Source organism: Pristiophorus japonicus, chromosome 9, assembly GCF_044704955.1.
Source record: "Pristiophorus japonicus isolate sPriJap1 chromosome 9, sPriJap1.hap1, whole genome shotgun sequence".
Taxonomy (NCBI): Eukaryota; Metazoa; Chordata; class Chondrichthyes; family Pristiophoridae; genus Pristiophorus; species Pristiophorus japonicus.
Window position 1 is genome coordinate 142,069,151 of NC_091985.1, and position 23,883 is coordinate 142,093,033.

Sequence of the window (23,883 nt, forward strand, 5' to 3'; positions counted from 1 at the left end):
CATGCCTGGCAGAGGAGAAAACAATATTTACTAAGTGCTACAAGGTGATACATGCTTTGAATGAATGCTTTCTTTGTGTATAATAAGTATAATTACATGACAAATTATGTTTGTAAGGGATATATATGAACTGAGTGCAAATATCCATTTGCAGTCTGTATGCTGTTAGGATTGGCCTCATCCCTTAAATCTCAGCAACTGTAATATTGCAAAAGATTCACTCTTGTTTCTATTCTCTGCCTTTTTGCACTATCGAATGTAAAAAAAATTGGACAGGCAGTTGAAATGAATTTCCGTTACAACGCGTGAAATTTATTTATCTCCAACTGAACATCTCTACATTCAAATCCTGGTTATATTGTAGTCCTCGTTCTGGCAACTGCATGGTCAGGTTTTGCTGTTAAAAAAAATCTTCAAAATCGTCTCTGTCCTGAAGTACTTCTGAAGTTTTAGGCTGTAGAATTGCTTCAATATCGGATGCACTGTCATCAGATTCACCCCAAAATGCTGCAAGAATAAGAGACACATCTTTATTCACCCAAAGGTCAGCTTGTCCTTTCATTTTATCTACGTGGCAAAATAATACATGCAATGTTTACCTTTGATCCTTGATCATTTTGCTTACCTTGGCTACAGAATAATTAATAAAAAATAACTGCAAAGGTTTTAATGCAAAAACAGAAGATTTGGTGTTCATGAAAGCAAGCTCTTAAGAGAGATGTTGTTTTAACACAGCTATCCTTTGTGGCTTTCAAATGATCCAGGAGATTTAAAAACATTAATGTTAAAATGTAATGTATTGTTTAGCAGCTAAAATGCACAAAACAAAAGTCAACATTAACATGCCAATAACGCCAATGACATCAGCAGTTGCAAATTTGTAATTTATTATTCATTATTCAGGAAATGCTAGTTCTACAATGAAAGAGTATTATAACAATACTTGCAAATCAGTTTAGATTCTCATTCAATTTAGCATCTTCGGAGTATTCTCTGGTGGAAAATTTTAATTTGAAAATGTATATTAATGTGCTGCATTTCATTAAAAAAATATTGTGGCTAAATTTGATCTTTTCAAGAAAAGCTGAAAGAACTTGACTCAAGACATAGCAAAATTATTTTGTTTTACTTCAGTTCATTTATATTCTCTTTGCATGCGAGTGGGGTGTCAAAGTCTAAAATCACATGCTACACAGTTTGTGTATTATAACATGTGTTGCTGTTCTATTAAGATTTGGCTTTTAACTGGGGTCTCCGGCCACCAGAGGTTTTGTGAGGGAATCTCAGGGGGTTCCCAAAGTCATCAGACTTCTTTCTGTCTGTCACTAATTTTCTGTATTTGTTGATTCGCTATAATGTTATCTCTGTTGCTGTATGCCAATAAAAACATTTCCTGCAATGATAATGATTTGGGTAGCTGACATAGTCTCTCCAAAATTCGGTTGGGGGCAGGGGAGGGTCCCCTGTGCAGGGCAGTTTGAAAATGACTATATTTTGGATTTTAAAGCAGTCCCGTTTTGGCATGATAATGCTTCAAAACTATATTATGGTTTTTGTGTGTTTTGGTGATCAAGCTGCAGATTAATTTTTGAATAAAATCTTAAAAGTTCAAATGTAGATTCCATTTTCAGATGTTGGAATATGTGGTCCCCCACAAATGTGCAACTGGGTAAAATCTAACTAAAAATCTATTGTATTGCAGCAAAAAAAATCTCAACCATAGCACAGAGCCCAGCAGAGATTAGAAAGGAAAGAATATATGAGGCATGCAAAATTAAACCAAAAACATACCGACACAAATTCCACCAAAAGTAAATACTTCATTACTGCTTACTAAACAGATTGACAACCAGCACAAGTGCAATGCAAAGATCACTGCAATCAGCGACCTGACTTCGCAGCCGTCGCCCTCCTGCCGTCGTCCTATTTACTCCCAAGCTTATCTCCAGCCACTCACAGCCGATCTGCCATGGCTGCCCCGGGTGATTGGATTGGGTTTAGACGTCTCTGATTGCAGTGCAGGCAGGCACAGCAGGAGGGGCGAAGGAGCAGCAAGAGTTTGTAGAGGGAAGTGACTGGGGCCCAGGAGAGGCGTGAGTCTGGGGCCCAGAAGAGGCGAGGGGCCCAGGGGCAGCACAAGCCAGCTCACACTGCTATATGTGTGCGCACTAGGTCCGTGCAGCAGAGCTGGTCTTCAGTCGTCTTGGGTAATTCTTGCCACTGGACCAAGACCTAGCTCTGTCAAGCCCGTGTGGTGGCTGGTATGCAACGGCCACCACAGGTTAAAAAAATCCACGCACAGGCATCTTCCACCCTCCAAGATGTAGTTCGGGATCTGGAATATTAGGTCCTTCATTGAAACACCTGTGAACAAATCCCTTTTTGGCGTGGAAGCAAGTCATCCTCGCTTCGAAGGACTGCCTATGATGATGATGATTTCAAGGATACGCCATTTTATAAAATGATAACTGGTTTGCAAATAAAATAACACATACTCAGCAGTGAGTTACAAGCTGGAATCTAATCAGAAGGTTCAAATGGTTTATTTATAGAATAACATATCTAGCAGGTCACAAGCTGGAATTTAAACAAGAGACTTGGGTGGTTGATAGATTGAATAACAGGTACCTAGGAGTGAGTTCAAAGCTGAATTATACTCAAAGGGTTTGGGTGCCTGATATATATATAAATTGTCGGATACCCGTGAATGAATTACAGGCTGGCATCTAAATGAATGGGTTTGGATGTTTCATACATAGAACAATGGATAACCAGGAGGGAGTTTACAGGTTAGAATCCAATCAAGTGTTTTCAATTATTTGTACATAGAATAACAGATACCCGAGAGTGAGTTAGACTGAAATGCAATCGAATGGTTCAGATGGTTTCTTCATAAAATAATAGACACCTGGGAGTGTGTTACAGGCTGGAATCAAATCCAGGGATTCAGATAGTTTACATATAAAGTAACAGGTACCCGGGATTGAGTTACAGGCTGTACTCTAACCAAGGCGTTCGGATAGTTTATATTTCGAATAACGGATACTATTTGGGTGGATACCTGAGTTAAAATTCAGAGTAGGAGTTAAGAGCAGTTTTTCAGAGTTATTGGAAATGGTTAGTGGTGTCCCTCAGGGTTCAGTTCTGGGGCCATTTATGTTCACTGTGTACAAAAGCAGTGGTGTAAAAATTTGCAGATAATATCAAAACAGGAGGTATGGTTAATTCTTTAGAAGACCAAAGGAAACTGCAAAGGGATATTGATAAGATGGGAGAATGGGCTAAAAGGTGGGAGATGGAATTCAATGTCAGAAAGTGTATTTTGGTAAAAAAAATAAACAGTAGCAGTAATTATAGTTTGAATGGAAGTAATACAAGGCTGTGGAACAGCAGAGGGACAGGTTCACAGAACAATAAATGCAGCACCTCAGGTTGATAAGACTATAAACAAATGCTAATGATGAGTCTCTATTAAACCTTAATAAGACCGCAGTTAGAGTACTGTCCTCAGTATTGGGCTCTGCACTACAGGAAGGATATTAAGGCTTAAGAGAAGATATCATGCAGATTCACTAGAATGCTGACTGGCATGAGGAAAACGAAGAAAGACTTGAAAAATGTTCTTGTTAAAATAGTACAGATTACAGGACAATATAACAGATGTGTTTAAAATTCTGAAAGGATGGAACAGACGGGATAGAAACAGACCGTTTCCAGTGGTGGAGCAGTCACGAACAAGAGGCCATAGATACAAGATTAAATGTTAGAGATATAGGGGCTGAAATTCAGGTGCACCAGAAAGCTGGCGCACCTTTGATTTTTCAACTGGTACTCACCGTTGAAACTCCTGAGGTAAGTAAATCCATTTTCAGGACTTTGAATTTTTTTCGAAGACCTACAGGAAATGGATCATAATGGGGTGGGGGCCTTAGATTCAAAGCCAGGCCAACTGGCTGAAAATGGGTTGTTTGGGCCGTCCGCCACTGTCAATCAACGTGGTGATGTCACCACACTTGCTCCCCCCTGTTAAAGGGGAGAGATTCGATCATTATTTTTTTTACTTTGGCCACTGGGCCACCAGGGAGGGTTTCGGCCAGGCCAGTGGCCTGGCACCCAAGAGTGGGTACCAGGCTGCCTATTGGCGTCCAGGCTGAACCCGGGGGCGGTATTTTACCAGCCGATTGGCAAGTCGGCCGGCAAGAATTTTTGCATTGCGGCCGCGGCAGTGGACCCTCCCCTTTAAGGGCGGCCGCGCTGCCGAGCTGCACAGTCTTCAGAGGGTGCACTTGCAGAAAAACCTGCCGGGGGTACCCCGCAGCGGGAGATCGACAGATGGTGGTGAAAATGGCTGGGTAAATTTTTATTTTAGTTTAGCGGTGCATCGACTTGGGCGGGATGGGGCCCAGGCCGAAAAATCCACGACCTAAATTTCGATCGGGTCAGCCTGTTGACCTCAGAGCAGCGGCCATTCAATTTTTAGGAATGGCCGCTGCAAATGGGCAATAACAGGTCTCTCAGACCCTGAATTTCGGCCCCATAGAATAAAGGGCAGGAGAAACTTCTTTACATAGAATTGTGAGGCTGTGGAATTCAATTCCATGGTTAGTGGTTGAAGTAGAAGCTATGTCAATATTCAAGACTGAATTTTATGGGGTTGAAATTGGTGGACATACCGCCCGCGGACCGCCGACAAAATCGCGAAATTGATCAAAACATACCTACATACCGCCCGGCGGGAAATTCATCAGTGACATATCACTGGATGGTATGCATACCGTCCACCCACACACGAAGCACCTTACAGATCGCCCAAAAGTCTGACGTTGGTAGCATGCCGCCGACATATCACCGGAGTTGCACACCGTCTGAAAAAAGGTGGTTTTATGCCGATGGTATGTCGGCAATATATAAACTACAATGTTCATCCCCACCTCTACCCCCCCAGCAATCTATTCCTCTCCCAGCGATCTCGTCCTCCGCCGCCGCCCCCCCCCCCCCCATCCAGAGATCAAATCCCTCCAGAGAGATCTAATTCCCCCCTCCCCACCAGAGATATAGTCCTCCCCTCAGCGATCTAATCCCCCTCCCCCACCCTCCGGAGATCTAATCCCCTCCAGAGATCTAATTCCTTCCTGGAGATCTAATACCCCCCCGGGGATCTAAACCACCTTCCCAGAGATCTAGTCCTATCCCCTTCCAGAGATCTAATCCCCCCCCAGAGATCTAGTCCTACCCCCTTCCCAGAGATCTCATCCCCCCACCACCCCCGTTCCCCGAGATCTATTCTACTGCCGTCTCCCCGAAAAACGCGAAAATAAATTTAAAAAATAAGTAACAATATAAGTATTATAAATAAATCAAAAACACTGCACAAAATAATTAAAAATCTACAACTTACCTGTGATCCGACATCGGCAGTCTCTGGCCTCCGGACTGCTCTTCTCGGCTGGGGGGGGGGGGGTAACGGGGGACGGAGGTCGATGGAAAAGCGTGCATGTGCAGAACTCGTGACCGAAGAATCCCGAGTCACAGACAACTTACCCTGCACCACCGGAGCAGACTGTCCGTCGCACTCTGCTGACGCATCGCTCAGGACTGCCCAGATCAATGCTGCCAGCACGCTGCCCCAGCAGTACCGCGAGGTGAAGATTGACCGACACCGTCAGACCACCGAGAATTGGGCAGTCCACCAATTTTGGCCCCGATAGGTTTCAAAATGGAATTGGATAAGTACCTGAAGAAAAGAAATTTGCCGGGCTACGGGGAAAGGGCAAGGGAGTGGGACTAGCTGAAGTGCTCTTGCACAGAGTCAGCTTGGGCACAACAAGCCAAATTGCCTCCTTCTGTGCTGTAACCATTCTATGATTCTGTGTGGATGAAGGAAAAGGGGTTGAAGGGGTATGGGAACAGGGCGGATAAATGTGATTGGAACTATTTGCTCCTGTGGAGGGTAAACACCGTCATGGTTTGGTTGTGCCACATGTCCTGTAGCCATGTTGTAACTTCTATGTATAACTCACCCATGCCTTTGTTGCTCAATATTGCTGAATAATTTATTCTTTAGCAAATGTCCAAACTCAATCACATAGCTTTGATGCGCTATACAAATGCTGTGACCAACTGTATGCCTGCTCAAATTTTGTAAAAGGTATTGATGATGCCGATTTTCATTTTCTGGTAGTATCTCGCCTCAGCATTCCCTGGCCCAGGCGTAATGGTACTCATGTGCAGGTTAGACTTTCCTCTAGATGGCGCCAACAACGTGCATAAACTCTAGTTCTTAACAGCATCTCTTAAGACATGAGTATTCCATATGTCATTTCAGCCCCTCTGAGTAAAACTGTCCGATTAGTGTCAAATTATGGTTTTGAGTCCAGTGGGAACTCATTTAAGACTGACCAAACTCATTTCCTTTAACAATTGCTGGAAGGGAGATTTTCTTTTATCCCATCACTATGTGTTGGAGTCAAACCCAAATCCTAGAGGTGACGAAACAACATTCTAATCTGCCCAGTTCCTTCTCGCATCTCTCGTAACTATATTTAAATGAATGCATTGTACAAATGCTTTTTTAAAAAAAAAATGCAACTCATCCAGGATGAAGGACAACAATCAAGATAATAAACTGGAAGAGGTATTGGGGAAATTAAGGGATTATGGATATATTTATAGTTGGCAATATATTAAAAGAAAACTGGAGCTATTTAAAGACAAGCTAAATAAGGTAGTGGGGAAAGGAAAACAAAATTTTAATTTTTTTTTACAGCAGAAAAATGATGGCATGTGCTCCTCAGATAGGACATGTATCAGAGAGCAAAGAGCAAAAATTAGATCCGTAATGAAATGGCAATTTAAAAACGAGAGTATTTCAATAATCAGGTGACTGGATCAGCTAAAATTCATCCAGGAGTTCATAAAAAACAAGAGGTTCCTGCAGATGGAAATGTGGCTGAAATTTTTCACACTTTACAGAGGTAGAGCTATTTTTCAATGTTATTCAGATTCTCTAAAAATGATCAGAAACATTGGGCCCTGTAAAAACTGCACACCTTGACTTTCTAGAATAAAAACGGCACCAGAAAGTTACCTTCTAATTCTCCGAGCTCCTCAGGACATCTTCGGCCTAGTGCAGCACAAGGGGTGGGGGGGCAGAGCCAGGTCCCGGCGCTGAAAACAGTGCTGGGACCTCTGCACAGGCGTGCTAGAGTGTGCGCGCATATGCAGTAGCTCCTCGCAGCCCGAATCTCTGCGACGCTGCGTGGGTGGGGCCCGAAGGACGGCGCCCCTAGCCCTGGCCGAATGAGCTCCCCGGGCATTGAAGATGTGCTTAAATAGTTATCGGGACTCGGGCTTCCTAGGAACACCCACACCGATTATCGCTGGGATGATCCGATTAACTGGGAGCCCAGAAAGCAACGTCTGCCTGAGATGTCTGGGAGGGAAATCGCTGGTTTCATTGACAGACCGACTGACAAATCACCTGATGGGAAGTAAGCTGGAGGGAGAGCCCACTCACTTGCTGCGGTCGGGAGTTACACGAGCCCATGTTCGGAGTCAGTCTGAGCTCCGTTCAGAAGATGGGCGCTCCGACCACGGACGACTCTGAGCTGGACTCGGGATCCACGTCTTTGAACATTCTCTGACAACCACAGATTTCGGTAAAGTAAGGAGATGACACTTCAAGACCACATCCGCAGGAAGCGTGCCTAGACTGGGGGAGAAACGCCCTGCTTTTATTATGGACTGGTTGGAATTCTAAAAGTGGAATCTTGCAATCTGGAAGCACCAAATTATTAAACACCTAAATTAATAAGTGTCTAGGTACAAAATACGCCAATTCTGGTGCATGCGCCAGTCGACAAGGTACGACTTCTAATTTTTATTACTTGATTTAATGTTCATTTATTGTTATTTAAAAATTATGATGGTTTCTATGCATCTTTATGGTTACAAGTGAAGTGTTTAATGCTTTGTAAAATCCCCCAACTTCACTTCCCCCCCCCCCATCTCTTGCTGCCTGCGCGTAATTTATAAAGTGTAGGCAAGGTTTTTATGAACGTACAAAAATCTACACTTACTCCATTCTAAGTTAGTTTGGAGTAAGTTTTCGCTGCCTAAATTTGAAAAACAAGTGTAAGTGGCTGGTAACGCCCCCTTTTGGAAAAAAACTGTTCTAAAATGAAACTATTCTAACTAACTAGAATTGGAGCAAACTAAATGCCGAGAATTGCAATTTCTAAGATACTCCATACTAAACTAGTTGCTCCAAAAAAATAGGAGCAACTCAAGCCGAAACTTGAGTCCATAATCCTGTGAACTACTGACATGTTTGCTCGATATCGACAGCAGGAAAACACGAGTCTATTATAAAGGTATCAATTCAGGAACATTTAATAAGATCACATTTTTCAATTCTAAGCCACTCCTGGTTTATGAAAGATAGGAGGTGCCTTGCAAATATATTGGAATTCTTTAAGGATGTAATACAAATGTTGGGTAATGGACATTAGGCATTGAATAAGGTGCCTCATAAAACATTTGTGGCTAAAGTGAAAGCTCTTGAATTATACACTAACTAAAGAATAGGAAACAAAAGGGCTAGCAATCAAAGGTGTCCTTCTAATTAGACAGCTGTGTACAACAAACTGTCCCAGGGATATGTTCTGGGATCTCAATATTTCTTACTGGTCTGGATGAAGCCAATAAAATATGTAACAGGTCTGCTATAGCATGGTTTGTGTTCATGCAAAGTAGTTTTGACTTTGCAGTTACACAAAATGTGCAGGGCCATTTGGGTCTGAAATCAGCCGGACGGAATAACCGTTTCCAGCGGGAAAAGCTCTGCCCTGAAAGGGCAAGTGGGTAAAATTATTTCCACACAGTCAACTTTACAGAGATTTTTTGCAGGGTATTCTGCAGGTGTGAGACACTTGTCAAATAGATCAGTGGTGTGAAGATAATTAGTGTAGGCGTTGATATTGGAGGTGAGAAAAAGATCTGTGGGATTAGCTGAACTAACAGGCTGATTATCATACCAATAGGCCAATCATGAAGGTGATTTGGAATAGCAAGGGACTTGGCATTAGTCATCATCATCATCATAGGTAGCCCCTCGGAATCAAGGAAGACTTGCTTCCATTCCTAAAGTAAGTTTTTTGGTGGCTGAACAGTCCAATATGAGAGCCACAGACCCCGTTACAGGTGGGACAGACATTCGTCGAGGGAAGGAGTGGGTGGCACTGGTTTGCCACGCGCACCTTCCGCTGCCTGCGCTTGACCCCTTCATGCTCTTGACGTTGAGACTCGAAGAGCTCAACGCCCTCCCGGATGCACTTTCTCCACCTAGGGTGATCTTCGGCCAGGGTCTCCCAGGTGTCAGTGGGGATGTCGCACTTTACCAGGGAGGCTTTGAGGGTGTCCTTGTAACGTTTCTGCTGCCCACCTTTGGCTCATTTGCCACGAAGGAGCTCCGCGTAGAGCATTTGCTTGGGGAGTCTCGTGTCTGGCATGCGAACTATGTGGCCTGCCCAACGAAGCCGAATGTGATCAGTGCTCCAATACTGGGGATGTTAGCCTGGACAAGGACACTGATGTTGGTGCGCCTGTCCTCCCAGGGGATTTGCAGGATCTTGCGGAGACATTGTTGGTGATATATCTCCAGCGACTTGAGGTGTCTTCTGTACATGGTCCATGTCTCTGAGCCATACAGGAGGGCGGGTATTGCTTCAGCCCTGTAGACCATGAGCTTGGTGGTAGATTTGAGGGCCTAATCTTCGAAAACTCTTTTCCTCAGACAGCCGAAGACTGTACCGGTGCACTGGAGGCGATGTTGAATCTTCGCATCAATGTCTGCCTTTGTTGATAGGAGGCTCCCGAGATATGGGAAATGGTCGAGGGCCGCGCCATGGATCTTGATGACTGGGGGGCAGTGCTGTGCGGCGAGGAAAGGGTGGTGGAGGACCTTTGTCTTACGGATGTTAACCGTAAGGCCCATGCTTTTATATGCCTCGGTGAATACATTGACTATATCCTGGGATTCAGCCTCAGAATGTGCGCAGACGTAGGCGTCGTCCGCGTACTGCAGCCCAACAGAGGTTGGGGTGATTTTAGACCTGGCCTGGAGGCGGCGTAGGTTGAACAGCTTCCCACTGGTTCTGTAGTTTAGGTCCACTCCAGCAGGGAGCTTGTTGAGTGTGAGGCGGAACATGGCAGATTGATCAGAAGGCGAGAACTTGAGCTATTGCTGAAGTACCACTGAATTCATCAAACGAAAATGAGGGAAATTTAATTTTACTTGACAAAAAATTTAACATTTCTAAGGGGGTAATTTCCTTATCTTTGTGGAAAACGACCAATACTTTGGGCACAAAGATCAGAAAAAAGGAGCAGAGTGGGAGAACCAAATCAGCAGGTTTCCAGCCCAGGATTTCCAGAGCTTTGCCTTTAACTGCAGGAGCTATAGTTCAGTCAGAAGACATATAAATAAGGTGCAAGGTGGTATTCCCAGCCTTCCCTCATTCTCCAGTTGGACCATTGATTGGGCAGCCAAATAACATGGTGCTGCCCTGGACCCCTACCAACCAGAGAGTCCACATGGGTCCCGGAGGTAGGCCAAAAGACTTGGGTAGCAATGTAATTTACATTTCAAGAAATCCCAAGACGTATCATTCCAATTGGAATCTTCTGGCTGCCACTCTCTATCAGCAGCCAGAAGATCTTGATGTCCCAGGCCCCACACACAGCTGTAGGCTTAAGAGGCTTGCAGTTGTGCCTATTTTTCCTGACCCTTTCTCTGGTGTTTGGCTCTGCCAGGTGGTGGGCCTCCACTCAGGGTGCCCCCAACCCAAGACAGGATATTCTGGCAATCCCGCAGCTCGACAGGAGCAGCGCACTTTGGGTGTGTCGTAGAACAAATTAGTCAGGGGGAAAATTAATTTAGTGAAGTTAAAATTGTAAGCAAGAAAGGCTGAAAGAAAATATATACATGTGTTTATGGTGGAATAGCTGAGCTCTGCAGTTCAGTAACTAACAGTTATAGCCTTCTCTATAATCTAGGAACTGAATGTGTTTTGCTGTTATCAGAGCTAAGAGCAAAGAGGTTATAAAACCCAGCCGAATGCATTATTAGAAGGAGTTGAAACTGAAGTCAAAAGAACTCCCAGGAAGATAGATCATTCTATCACAGTATAAACCAGATAGTTGAAAAAAATATACTCCAAGGCTAGGTCACATGGGGTGGTAAGAAATGACACGAAACAATAAGACGATTGAAAAACATATCAATTGTTTCAAAGCAGTTCGGCTAGAGGGCAAGAGTTCACGGAACTTCAGAATGATGTGACCACATAACTGATTAAATAAACGGTGCACAGGGGAGGTAATGAAGTTTGCTGTCAATATAATTGTATTAACCAATTAATTATATTAGGTAGGCGAAAAGTTTGTGACGCGGCAGGGAAACAACAAATGGAAAGCCTCTTCGCGGAATTTCATGATTTTGTATGTATTTTGACTGTATAAAAACAGTAACCCAAGATTGTTCGGAGAGAACAGCTGCTTTGGGTCACCGAGTTATTGAACTTGTGTAGATGCTGTTTCTCCCTTGATCGAGTACTTTATAATAAACAATTCTTTTCTCCAAAACAGACTTGTGTTGAGTACCTTTCTAATACTCCACGACAGGATGTATTGCTCTTATCTGGTACCGAGGCTGTGGAAAGGGGAGGAAAAATCCTTCCTTAGGTAAGGAGAGCAAAAACAATAAGGGTGAATTTAGCAGGATGCTTTGGGGGAAGGATGTTTAAAAGAAAGAAATAAAATTCAGAAAGATTTCTAGAAACTTGGCAACTAGGTAATAAATTATAAATGGAGTTTAGCATTGAGAAGAGCAAGTTAATATACAGTGATACGACAAATGTGGTCACAACCCGAGAGGTAAATGCTAGCAGAATTTGAGCTGAGAAAAAGCTCTGTGTAATAGCTGACAAAGCATTGAAAATATTGTACAGTGTTTAGCAGTAGTTGCAAAGGCAAATAAACTGTTGGGGTGAGTAGTTAATCCGTAGAATACAAGTCCAAGGAAATCATGTTGAATTGCTATGACGTATAAGTGAGACCAAATAGTGTACAGAAAGATCCAGAGACAGTGGCTTCAGAAAAAAGTACCAAAGCCCAAGCTTGAGATTAGTGAGCTATGAGGAGAAGCTTAGGAAGCTAAAAATATTTTATTTTTAAATCGTTTCCCTGATAGCTTGCTTGGTAAATACAGAGCCCTGTGTGGAACTGAGCCATACAGACTAACCAAGAGCTAGAATCAATCCCTGGTCTATGCTGAGCTACAGTAGCAAGGGCACTACAATCGGCCTTAGTATCTTGGCCAGTTCTGATGAAGGGTCATCAACCTGACACGTTAACTCTGTTTCTTTCTCCACAAATGCTGCCTGACCTGCTGAATATTTCCAGCAATTTCTGTTCTTATTTCAGATTCCAGCATCCATAGTATTTTGCTTTTGGCCTTGATATCCCTGGCCCTGAGAGGCAAAAAAAGTCAACTATTGCCTCCATTCCTGATTGCTACCTATTGTGCTAGGAAACAGATACATCGATATTGCATAAAGTTAGAAGTTTGGTTGAATAGCTTGCTAACACTAAGGGCCCAAGTTTCCACAGGATAAAAAACGAGCGCCCCTCCGAGCTGGGCGCCCGTTTTTCGCGCCTAAAAAAAAAAATCGCGATTCTGGAGCGTTCTGCAGCTCCTTGTCTGCCTGGCGCAGCGCCCAGGGGGGGCGGAGCCTACACTCGCGCCGATTTTGTAAGTGGGAGGGGGCGGGTACTATTTAAATTAGTTTTTTTCCTGCCGGCAACGCTGCGCGTGCACGTTGGAGCGTTCGTGCATGCTCGGTGTGAAAAAAACATTGGCACTCAGCTATTTTTGTAGTTCTTTGTAGCTGTTTAATTTTTGAACATTTTTTTAATAAAAGCACATTGCCATCAGCACATCAGCACTTGCAGCCTTCTCACTGTCTCCTCCCCCCCCCCCCCCCCCCGCGGGAAGAACGGGCGCCTCCTCCTCCCCCCGCGGGAAAGAACGGGCGCCTCCTCTCCCCCCCCGCCGCGGGAAGAACGGGCACCTCCTCTCCCCTCCCCCCCCCCGCGGGAAGAATGGGCGCCTCCTACCCCCCCCCCCCCCCGCGGGAAGAACGGGCACCTCCTCTCCCCTCCCCCCCCCCGCGGGAAGAATGGGCGCCTCCTACCCCCCCCCCCCGCGGGAAGAACGGGCGCCTCCTACCCCCCCGCGGGAAGAACGGGCGCCTCCTCCCTGCCGCGGGAAGAATGGGCGCCTCCTACCCCCCCCCCCCGCGGGAAGAACGGGCGCCTCCTACCCCCCCGCGGGAAGAATGGGCGCCTCCCCCCTGCCGCGGGAAAGAACAGGCGCCTCCTCTCCCCTACCCCCCCATCGGGAAGAACGGGCGCCTCCCCCCCGCCCCCTGCGGGAAAGAACGGGCACCTCAGGCTGACTGCAGCATTCTCCGTGCCTGAAGCACTTTCACACAGGTAGGAAGATGGTTTATTTAATCTTTTCTTTGCTTATAAATGTTTATTCAGGTTGGATTTATTTGTATAATATTTGTAGAAATATAAATAAGGATTTATTGTAGAATTTAATGACTTCCCTTTCCCCCCCCACCTCGTTCTGGACGCCTAATTTGTAACCTGCGCCTGATTTTTTAATGTGTAGAACAGGTTTTTTCAGTTCTACAAAAATCTTCACTTGCTCCATTCTAACTTAGTTTGGAGTACGTTTTCACTGTGGAAACTTTGAAATCAGGCGTCAGTGGCTGGACACGCCCCTTTTGAAGAAAAAATTCTGTTCCAAAGTAGAACTGTTCTACCTGACTAGAACTGCAGAAAAAAAAATGTGGAGAATTGCGATTTCCAAGATAGTCCGTTCTCCACCAGTTGCTCCTAAAAATCAGGCGCAAATCATGTGGAAACCTGGGCCCTATGTGTCCAGGCTCACATATGAAGAACTGCCACTTGAACAAGATATTGGCGAGCAGCCAGCATCAGTGAAACCAACCCGACAAGTCAGCACCTTCAGCAGAGGAGAAAACTAGAAAAACAATTCAGGAGAATAGAATTTAAGTCGTATAAATAACATAATCAATAAGATTGATATGGAGAAGTACAAAATATAGGGAAACATGGGAGGTTCATTGTTAGATGATCAAGCCATAAGCTAAACTCAGTCTGAGGAATAACATCTTTGTGCTGATAGTCAATCTATGGAATAAATTGCCATCTTATGCAGCAAATATCGATTCGGTTAAAGGAGTCAAAAGGGATTAGATCAATTCCTGATACAGCAGGGACTGAATTTGGGAAAAGAAACAGTCAAAACTGGTCTGACTGGGTTCTAAAACAAGTTCATTACGCTGAGAGATTGAGCGGAAAGTGTTGACTGGCCTTTCCTGTTTCCACTCTTTATTCTCAAACTTACCTTTAGATTTTGCATGATTAATCCTCTCTCTTTTGTTTCTGTGCCTGTTGGGATGAAACAAAACAGTGTTTAATCATTTTAAAAGCAAGACCCGTATTCACAGTGGCGCTCTGCATACCTGCAAAATAATGAGGTGACCTTGCCCAATAATGGAGGATCAGCTCAATTTAATATTTTTCTGGTGCTCCTGGTGCATCCCACATACGAGACCAAGATGGGGAGAGGAGAATGCAATTTTGGATGCCAACAGGACCGTTGGCTGTAAATTGAGCTGGAGTTTTATTAATACAGCTGAAAAAAAGGTTATCACCCAAAATAAGCATTATTATTAAGTCCTCCACTTGTGAGTAACCTGATATAAAATCATTGAAAATGACTTAAAAAACTATACTGAAGCATTTAGTAGTTTCATTGGTGTACACCAGTCAGTTTCTCAGTAAATCGAATATATATTTTGATATGAAAAAAACACTGCAAATATACCCGTTAGTGCCTGTGCGTCTAAGAAAACTTGCGCAATTTCAAGAACCTCACTGAACCACGCATTCTGGCAATTTCGACCTGGAGACTTGTCCAGTTTTGTTGGCGGCACCTGATTCAGGCGAATTGAATCTTGAACCAGTGTAAACGTTCGTGGAAAACACGAGCGTAAATTATTTTGGGGGTAACTCACATTTAAAATTCCGCAATCGTGTTAGCTAATTCGACCATTTCTACCAAGATTGCACTGATATTAGTAGCAGAAACTCAACCCCATATAAATCTTAAATCTGCTCACATTCTAAGGGTGTACGCATGTATTAATATTGGTGCACGGTATTTTGCATATATTGATGCAGCATTGATCTGTTAAGCAGAATTGACAAATGCTCACCTTTGAGTTACGACTTGATGTGGAAACCTCATAATTGATGTGAAAACTGATTCTCAGCGCTTTCACACCCAAGGTCTAAACTACAAGTTTGTTCAAGGTTTTGTGTATTTGTTTGAAAGGGGACTGAGTGGTGGACTGGGTTAGAACATTATCCTTTCAGCTATAGGTCCTACCTAGGTTTAAATCCAGTCCAAACTGATGGGATGAAAATTTTCCAGGTCCAAATTGGGACAGTTGTAACCCAGTTCCTACTAAGTATGAGCTGCAGCACAAAATTATCCGCTGAGAATCAGTTTTCGCTTTCCACATCAAGTAGTAGCTCAAAGGTAAGCATTTGTTTGCCAATTTATTCGGCACTAACTGGCATTACATTGTCAATCTCATTCCGAGAAGCCTAAGGAATAGCTGCTATGGGAAATGAATGTGTCATTCTCACAGGAGTTATTCTTTTGGGGCTGGTAGTATTATTGTTGGGACTGATAGTATTATTATAAGGCATATTATTGGCACAGAGCAGTTTTACCCCTTTCAGCTAACTCATGCTTAAATTGGCCTGCCACTATTCGACTCTGGCACTAGATGCAACGAGAAGAAATGATTCATTCCCAAGCACTAACATCCCTTGTAAGTATGGAAAATTCGCAGAATAAAATCTCTTCAAAAATATCTCTCCATAGAAATCTAAATGCTTCCAAGGATTGTTTTATTTTTTCCTCAATTTTCGCACAGATTCATACTGAGGCCTAGTTCAGTGTGCGTTCGTACTTCACCCAAATTTACATTGATCATGTTAGCCTGGACAGTGAGCATCAGAAGGTTATTCAATTGTGGCCCATTGCAACCAATCCCAATCCTGTCCTCACCCGCTACCCAAAATCACAGACTAAATGTAGTGCTCAACTGTTGTATTTGTTGAGATCAGCTAACTCAAGCCAGACCAGGCATTAAACTTGGAGCGTCACTGGTCTCAATACCACACCAAAACATGCACTGACCAACTGGGTCATTAGGGAGCTTATAGTTTCATTCTGAAAACTATGGGCTCAAAATTGCCCAAGAGTTGCTCCGTTTTTTTTGGAGCAACTTGATTTTTCTGGAGTATCTTAAAAATCTCCATTTTGCACATTCAATTTGCGCCAGTGTAAGTGAGTTAGTTACGATTTTTTTTAGTTTAGTTTAGTTTTTTTCAAAAGTGGGCATTACCAGCCACCGACACCAGTTTTGCCCATTTAGGCTACTTTGGACAGCTAATAGTTACTCCAAACTAACTTAGGCCAGCGTAAGTGGCCGCACAGAAAACCCTTGCGGAGAGTTAAAAAATCAGCGCAGGTAGGTACATCGGAGGCCAGCAGAACTTAATGACTTGACTAAAGAATGTGAATAGGATCAAACAGCTATACAGGACATCATATGACAAACTTCGCAATATTAATTTACTATACAACAGAAGCATTCATGGAAGCTTAAACTACAAAAATAAAAGTAAAGAGACAAAACATATTTACATAATTTTTTCAAAATATCCAAATAAAAAATAGAAATACCTCCTGCTCGTAATTTTTATGTTCTCCCAGCCGCCTAAGCTCATCCACCATCAGCCTGCCCCTTACAAACAACCCTACCTCCCGGGATCGGGGATAAGACCCTCCAGGATCAGAATGGCACCTGGGGTCAGAGATCGGACACATCTGGGGATCAGATCTTCCATAGAGGTCAGGGATCGGACCCGTCCACGGGATTGGAACCCCCTACCCCGATGGGATCGGTGATCGAACCCACCCTGCGGTTCGGAATTCCCCCCACTCCGGGATCAAACCCCACCCCACCCCCCCCCAACCGGATCAAAACTCCCCCTCCCCCCGCACCCCCACATCTCAGCCGCCCAGTTTGGGCCCTGCACCAACCTGCTTGTTGTGGCCTTCTAGCCTGGGAAAGCAGCGGGCCAGCCTGTGCGGGAGGCCACTCGACGCATCGGGTCCCACACTGCAGCACGCACACAGAGGCTAGGGGCAGGAGCTACTGCGCATGCGCGCAGACTCCAACGTGCATGTGGAGAGCTGCCGGCACTGTTTTTGGCGCAGGGCCCGAGCTCCGCGCCCCACCTCCAATCGACTGGCCACGCCCCGCCAAGCGCCGGGACAGGCCAGAATCGGGGGAGATTTTTTTCACCGCTGTTTTCAACCCACAAAGTCGGCGTAGCACTGGTGAGTGTGCCGAAAAAACAGGTGGGCCAAATCTGAGCCCTATACATGGGTCAGCCAACGCTGCATTCTTTGTAGTTGCTGCTGTTGATTTCATTTCTAAGTAAAGTAAGCAACAATTGTTAAATATAAGTAAAAATATTGTTATCTCAAACAAAATAAAAGGGCTTTATTTTCACCACCATTGGGCACCATTTTCTTGGCGCCCACTGATTTTTTTGGAGCAATCTTAATTTTACAACTTTCCTCAAAGTTTGTACACCAGCGGTGACTGTCAGCGCTGGATTTTTTGTAAGGCAGATTTTTTGCCGCAGGTCTGGTTGAAAACTGATTTCCGCGCCGTTTTTGGTCCTTTTTGGCCATTTAACCGATTTTTGCCAACACCGATTTTTTTCAGGACGCCGCACAGTGGCCTTAAGTACCGATCAGAATAACCCTGCATTAACTTAAGGAAATCAGCGCTGAGTATATTTCTGTGTTTTTGTAGCGAGGGAAGAAGACAATTTAAAACACAAATTCACGATGATTTTTGCAGAGGGAACTCGGAAAATAACTTGGAAAGTTAATTTTTCCCACAGCATGTTAGAAATGTAATTTTTTCCACGTTATGTGAGAAGGCAAATTGCGGCTCCACCCCACCGTTGAATCTTGGCTCACGGGGCTCCAACCACGGGTCGGAGTAGTGCCGGCTGGCCGGCGGCAGGATCGCTCCCTCGGCCGAACACAAGCACAGGAGCTCGGCGCTTGGATTCCACCCCCACCACCACAGGGCTCAGCTTATAATGAAGCCTTGTGAGGGGGGGGGGGAGCGGGTGGAATACAAGCACCGAGCTCATGTGTTACTCTCTGGCTGAGGGAGCGATTCTGCCGGCATGCAATCCGAACTGTGCATCGGAGATGGCACAATACAGCAGCAAACATCATCATAGGCAGTCCCTTGGAATCGAGGAAGACTTGCTTCCATTCCTGAAGTTAGTTCTTTGGTTGCTGAACAGTCCAATATGAGAGCCACAGACTCTGTCACAGGTGGGACAGATAGTCGTTGAGGGAAAGGGTGAGTGGGACTGGTTTGCCGCACGCTCTTTCCGCTGCCTGCGCTTGATTTCTGCACAAACATACGCATTTTGGCAAAAGCTCTTAGTGCCATAAATCACTGCATCGCCTCTCCAGAGGGACAGAACTTAGTGTTGCGCATGCGCACAGACCAGGGTGTGGTCCGTTTTACTAGGGCATCACCCAGCAAAGGTGTGTGTGCTGTGCTTCAGTAAGTACTGTCTCACAATAACAAGAATAACAAAATTAAGAATAATAATTATGGGTACAAATATTACTATGCATCATGAAGTAAGGTTGATTTACATGCATGCCATGCAGAGGCGTCGGATAATACGATGCCACCATTGCAGAAACCAGATCGCTCGGGCATTAATGGGGAGGAGGCCAAACCCTGATCGAATCTACAGGGACAGGCGCTCATACCTACATCTGAGTGAGACAGACTGCATTCGCAAGCTGCGATTTAGAAAGGAGAAAATCGCCAAGATCTGCCAGCTAGTCAGGGTTGACATACAGCCAAGAAGTGGCAGGAGGACTGCCCGACCTGTGGAAGTGAAGGTCACTGAAGCACTTGCCTTCTATGCTTCTGGCTTATTTCAAGCAGCAACTGAGGACATGTGCTGCATCTCGCAGCACGCCGCACATTGCTGCATTCGACAGGTGATTGCTGCACTGTATGTCACAAGGGACCAGTTCATCAAATTCCCTATGACCACGCAAGCAATGCGAGACGGGGCTGCGGGGTTCTCCAGAATTGCTAGCTTCCCCAAGGTACAGGATGCGATCGACTGAAACCAATCGCCTTGAGAGCACCTTTGGACGACTCTGAGGTTTATCGCACAGGAAAGGGTTCCATTCCCTAAATGTGCAGCTCGTCTGTGATGATCTGTATCGAATAATGGTAGTGGATGCCAAATATGCAGGTAGCATCCATGATGCTTTCATCCTACATGAGAGCATTATATCTATGATGTTTCAGGAGCTGCCAGAAGGGCACAGCTGGTTGCTCGGGGACAAAGGGTACGGGCTCGCCACCTGGCTTATGACCCCCCTACGCAATCCCGCACTGAGCCAGAGCGTCGGTACATGTCGCACATAACGACACGGGAACATCATAGGGCTCAAAATTGACCAGGAGTAGCTCCGTTTTTTTGGAGCAACTTGATTTTTCTGGAGTAGCTTAAAAATCCCCATTTTGCACATTCAATTTGCGCCAGCGTAAGTGAGTGAGTTACGATTTTTTTTAGTTTAGTTTTATTTTTTTCAAAAGGGGGCGTTACCAGCCACCTACGCCCGTTTTGGCCATTTAGGCCACTTTGGACAGCTAATAGTTACTCTAAACTAACTTAGGCCAGTGTATGTGGCCGCTTGTGAAAACCGTTGCGGAGAGTTAAGAAATCAGCGCAGGTAGGTACATCGGAGACCATTCGGCCAGAGATAGGGGCGGGAAACGAACTGGAGAGGACCTTGCAAAGCACTAAACAAAGCACAACAAGTAGTAAGCATTCAAGAAGACATAAAGACATTCAAGAAGAAATAAAAAATAAAAGTAAGTCCTACCTTTATATCAAAACTCTAAACAAAGCACAAAAATAAGCATTCAATAACAAATAAAAAATAGAAGGAAGTGGAGATGACCTGCACCTAAAGCACCAAGACTTAAAAGCACTAAACGAAGCACAAAAAGTAATAAACATTCAATAACAAATAAAAAATAGAAGTAAGTCCCACCTTCATCTCAAAACACAAGACTCCGTTCATCTACATGCACCAATTCCTGGTATTGTATTATTGATGTACAAAATTCTAAATAAATTACAATGCCCTCTGAACAGCACTTACTTACAATTCTTCATATTTACAATGCGTTCCACAGCGGGCCCAGCCAGTGCAGGAGATCACTCGGCCAGGGATAGGGGCGGCGAGCATCAGGTCCCTTTCGCACAAGCTGCTGGATGCGAGGAGCTACTGCCCAAGTGTGCACACTCTAACGCGCATGTGCAGGCATCCCGGCACTGTTTTCAGCGCCGGGACAGTAGCTCCATCCCCAATCCACTGGCCACGCGGCGCCAAGCCCCGAGAGAGGCAACACAGCGGCCAGAATCGGAGAACATTTTTTCGGCGCCCTTGTCATTGTACAAAAGCGGCGCAACTCTGGTGAGTGAGCCAACAATCTGCAGGGGCCAATTTTGAGCCCATGGAGAGAACAATTGGCATACTAAAGCAGCATTTCCGATGCCTGGACCACTCTGGAGGCTACCTGCAATACGCCCCTCACCACTTTGATCAGTTCACTGTTGTGTGCTGCATGCTGCACAACTTGGTCATCATGAAGGGCCAGGTAGTGGACATTGAAGATCCCCCTGAGTGGAGAAGGGGTAAGGGATGGGGGGTGGGGGAGAGGAGGACAAGGAGGCTGACAATAAGGAGGGGGAGAGGGAGGAGGAGGAACAGCAGGAAGACGAAAAGGGCCAGCAGCAGGAGGAGGAGCACCACCTCAACCCACAGGACGACGGTGGGAGAGGCGGCCTCATGCATCTATAGCCATAGTGAGAGACTTGCATCAGCGGCTAATCCATGATCGCTTTTGGTGCCTGAAGGCTAAACGGCCCGACAGTGTTGACTCTTTGCACCTGTTAGTGTGAAAACATAATGGCACAGAAATCCTGGTCTCCCGGGCCCGTAGAAAGTTTCTATGGACCTGGGAAGGCATCGGAAAAGCCGGTTTTCAGCGCGCAATGCGTATGCACTGAAAACCGGCTTTTCCGATCTGTCGAGCTGGAGCTTGACAGAGCCTCTGTATCTCCACATCCAGGACATTCGCAAGGGCAAGATTGCGGTATTTACCCATATCTTGCCCAGCGGATGTCCTGAAAACTCTTGCGACTGATAAAAGTTTATTTAAAACCATAATAATTTTTTTTTTTAAATCAATTTTTTTTAATACAAAACATTAATAGCTTTAATTTAAATTAATCTTAAATATGTAGTGTATATTTTCTATTTTTTATTCGTGTTTTGGTGTTTGGAGGCTGTTTCTCAATCATAATAATCAGAACTCCTACTTACAGAGTTCCCATTACTAGGAATGAGAAAATACTGTAACTTGATTGGCTGCCCAGAGCCATGTGACTCCAGCTCCAGTTTACGGACGTCCCAACGTGCACGTGCTGCGACGCGCAGGGAGTGAAGGCCTCAGGACCGGGATCTCGAGTGGGCGTAGCAGGAACAGGTAAGTGCGTATCTTTTTTCCCTTTTTCAGTCGTTTGCCCACGGGAAGGCCTCGACTGGGATTTCTAGGCCAATGTACATAATAATGTTCATAATGTTGTATTGGTTTATATTGCTTTAATTCAAAAAATAATGTGCAGGATTCTGCTTAAATTTAAAAAAATAATTAGGTTTATTAAACATTAATAGTTTTACTTAACTTTAATACAAAATTGTGTATCAAACTAAATTTTTCAATGAAGAAAACAACAAATAGCAGCAACAAACAAACAAAGCAAACTCCAGCTGCAGCCATCTCTCCTCCCCTTTATTCAAAGACCTTAGTGCTGTGCGCCCTTCTTGTCCCTGTTGTTGCCTCTACCCCTAACCATGCCCGTTGTCTCAGACTTCTGCTTCCTCACCCTCACCCCAAGGTTTTTTTTGCTTTCTGCGCGAAGGCGCATTTGTTATTGGTGGGGTTGGACAGGGACAGACCTAGCAGACAGCATTATGAAAGGCTTGGGTTCCTGTTCGGACTCTTCTTCAGCCTGTGGATCAACCCGCGGCACACTACCTGAGGTTGATCTTGGGACTGGAAAGTGAATGTCAGCAGTTGATGCTGGCAATTGCTGTTGGGCAATGACAACCTGGGTGTGTCCACTTATTGCAGCAGCTATCTCCGACATTCCCTCCCTAATCTCCGACATTCCCTCCCTAATCTCCAACATCTCCTCCCTCATCTGTCTCAGCATTGCTCCCATTCCTCCAGACAGTGTTGCTACTTCTACTGACTGTCCCGCTAATTCTACCCTTACCCCATTCATGGTGTCCAGGAGCGATCTTGTTAGCTCAATGCTCTCACCTACTCATTCCCATGATCTGTCCTATGTCCCCTGCATCCTGCATTTCAGGTTGAGCTCTCCTTCTCACCCTCCTCGGCCGTCCCCCAGGTGTGGCTTGGTGCAACCTACTGGGACCTGCAGCCTCAGACTGTACTCCATGAAATGTCGCGTCGGTTGTATCACTCAGCAAAGGGCTTGGCATCCTCAGGGGGTTCACCAGCTCCAGTTGCAATGTAACCATGTCATCATTGGGGTCTTCCTGCTGCCCTTCATTGTCCAGCTCATCCTCATCCTGAAGTCGATGAAGAATATCTAGACTGGCGGCTTCCTGATCTTCTGCTTTCGGCGCATGTTCACTAATTTTTCGCCGCACACTTGAAGCTCCATCCCCAGATTTAACTTCAGAGACATAAAGCCATGAAATGCTACTGACTTTGAATAATTCTCGAGGATTTTCACAAGATTCCCATTTTGTACAAGTGTTCTCAGAATAAGGCTGCTTGGTTCCCATAGTATCAGCGATATAACTATGTAAATGTGTGCCCCTGAACAAGCTTTGATCTCGTATGATGCATATGCAGGCTGGATTCAACACGACTGACAAATGACCAATTGTCTGTCTACAGCATCACTAGCCTTCTGAAATTGTCAAACAAATCGGAAGTGTTTTGATCTTTTGCGTGCATTGTTTAGCTGCTGCAGAAGTGTCAAACGTGAGGAAACTGTATTAGACAGCATATGTTTACATCATATACCTGGTTCAGGTATCAAAAAGGCAGAAAATAGTAACGGTTAACTAATTATTTTGAACATTTCTAATAATGTTGTGACAGCAAGAAATTATCATCCCCTCCTTTACACCCTATTATCTAAAATCAGTATCAGACTTGGACTTTGATGACTTCTTTCAGAATAGCAACAACAACTTGCATTTATATAGCACCTTTAAGTTGTAGTAGGTGCTTCACAGAAACATTATCAAACAAAATTTGATACCGAGCCACAAAATGAGATATTAGGGCAGATTAGGACCAAAACCTTGGTCAAAGAGGTAGGTTTTATGGAGTATCTTAAAGGAGGAAAGGGTGGTCGAGAAGTGGAACATTTTAGGGAGGGAATTTCAGAGCTTAGGGCTGCGGCAGCTGAAGGCAGGGGCGCCTTTCGTGGAGCAATTAAATTTGGGGATGCGCAAGAGGACGG

General features: G+C 44.8%; 1 protein-coding gene across 3 annotated transcripts in view; it reads right to left on the reverse strand.

Annotated features, from left to right (window-relative positions):
- Nucleotides 1–286: 286 nt before the first annotated feature.
- Nucleotides 287–23,883, reverse strand: part of kiz (kizuna centrosomal protein) — a 279,562-nt gene continuing 255,965 nt past the window's right edge. For all 3 annotated transcript variants that reach the window (XM_070889889.1, XM_070889891.1, XM_070889890.1), the window contains 2 exons: nucleotides 14,501–14,544; nucleotides 287–507 (listed from right to left, as the gene is read on the reverse strand). In XM_070889889.1, the coding sequence (XP_070745990.1) occupies nucleotides 401–507; nucleotides 14,501–14,544 (151 nt within the window). In that variant the 3' untranslated portion in view covers nucleotides 287–400. The remainder of the gene's footprint in view (nucleotides 508–14,500; nucleotides 14,545–23,883) is intronic.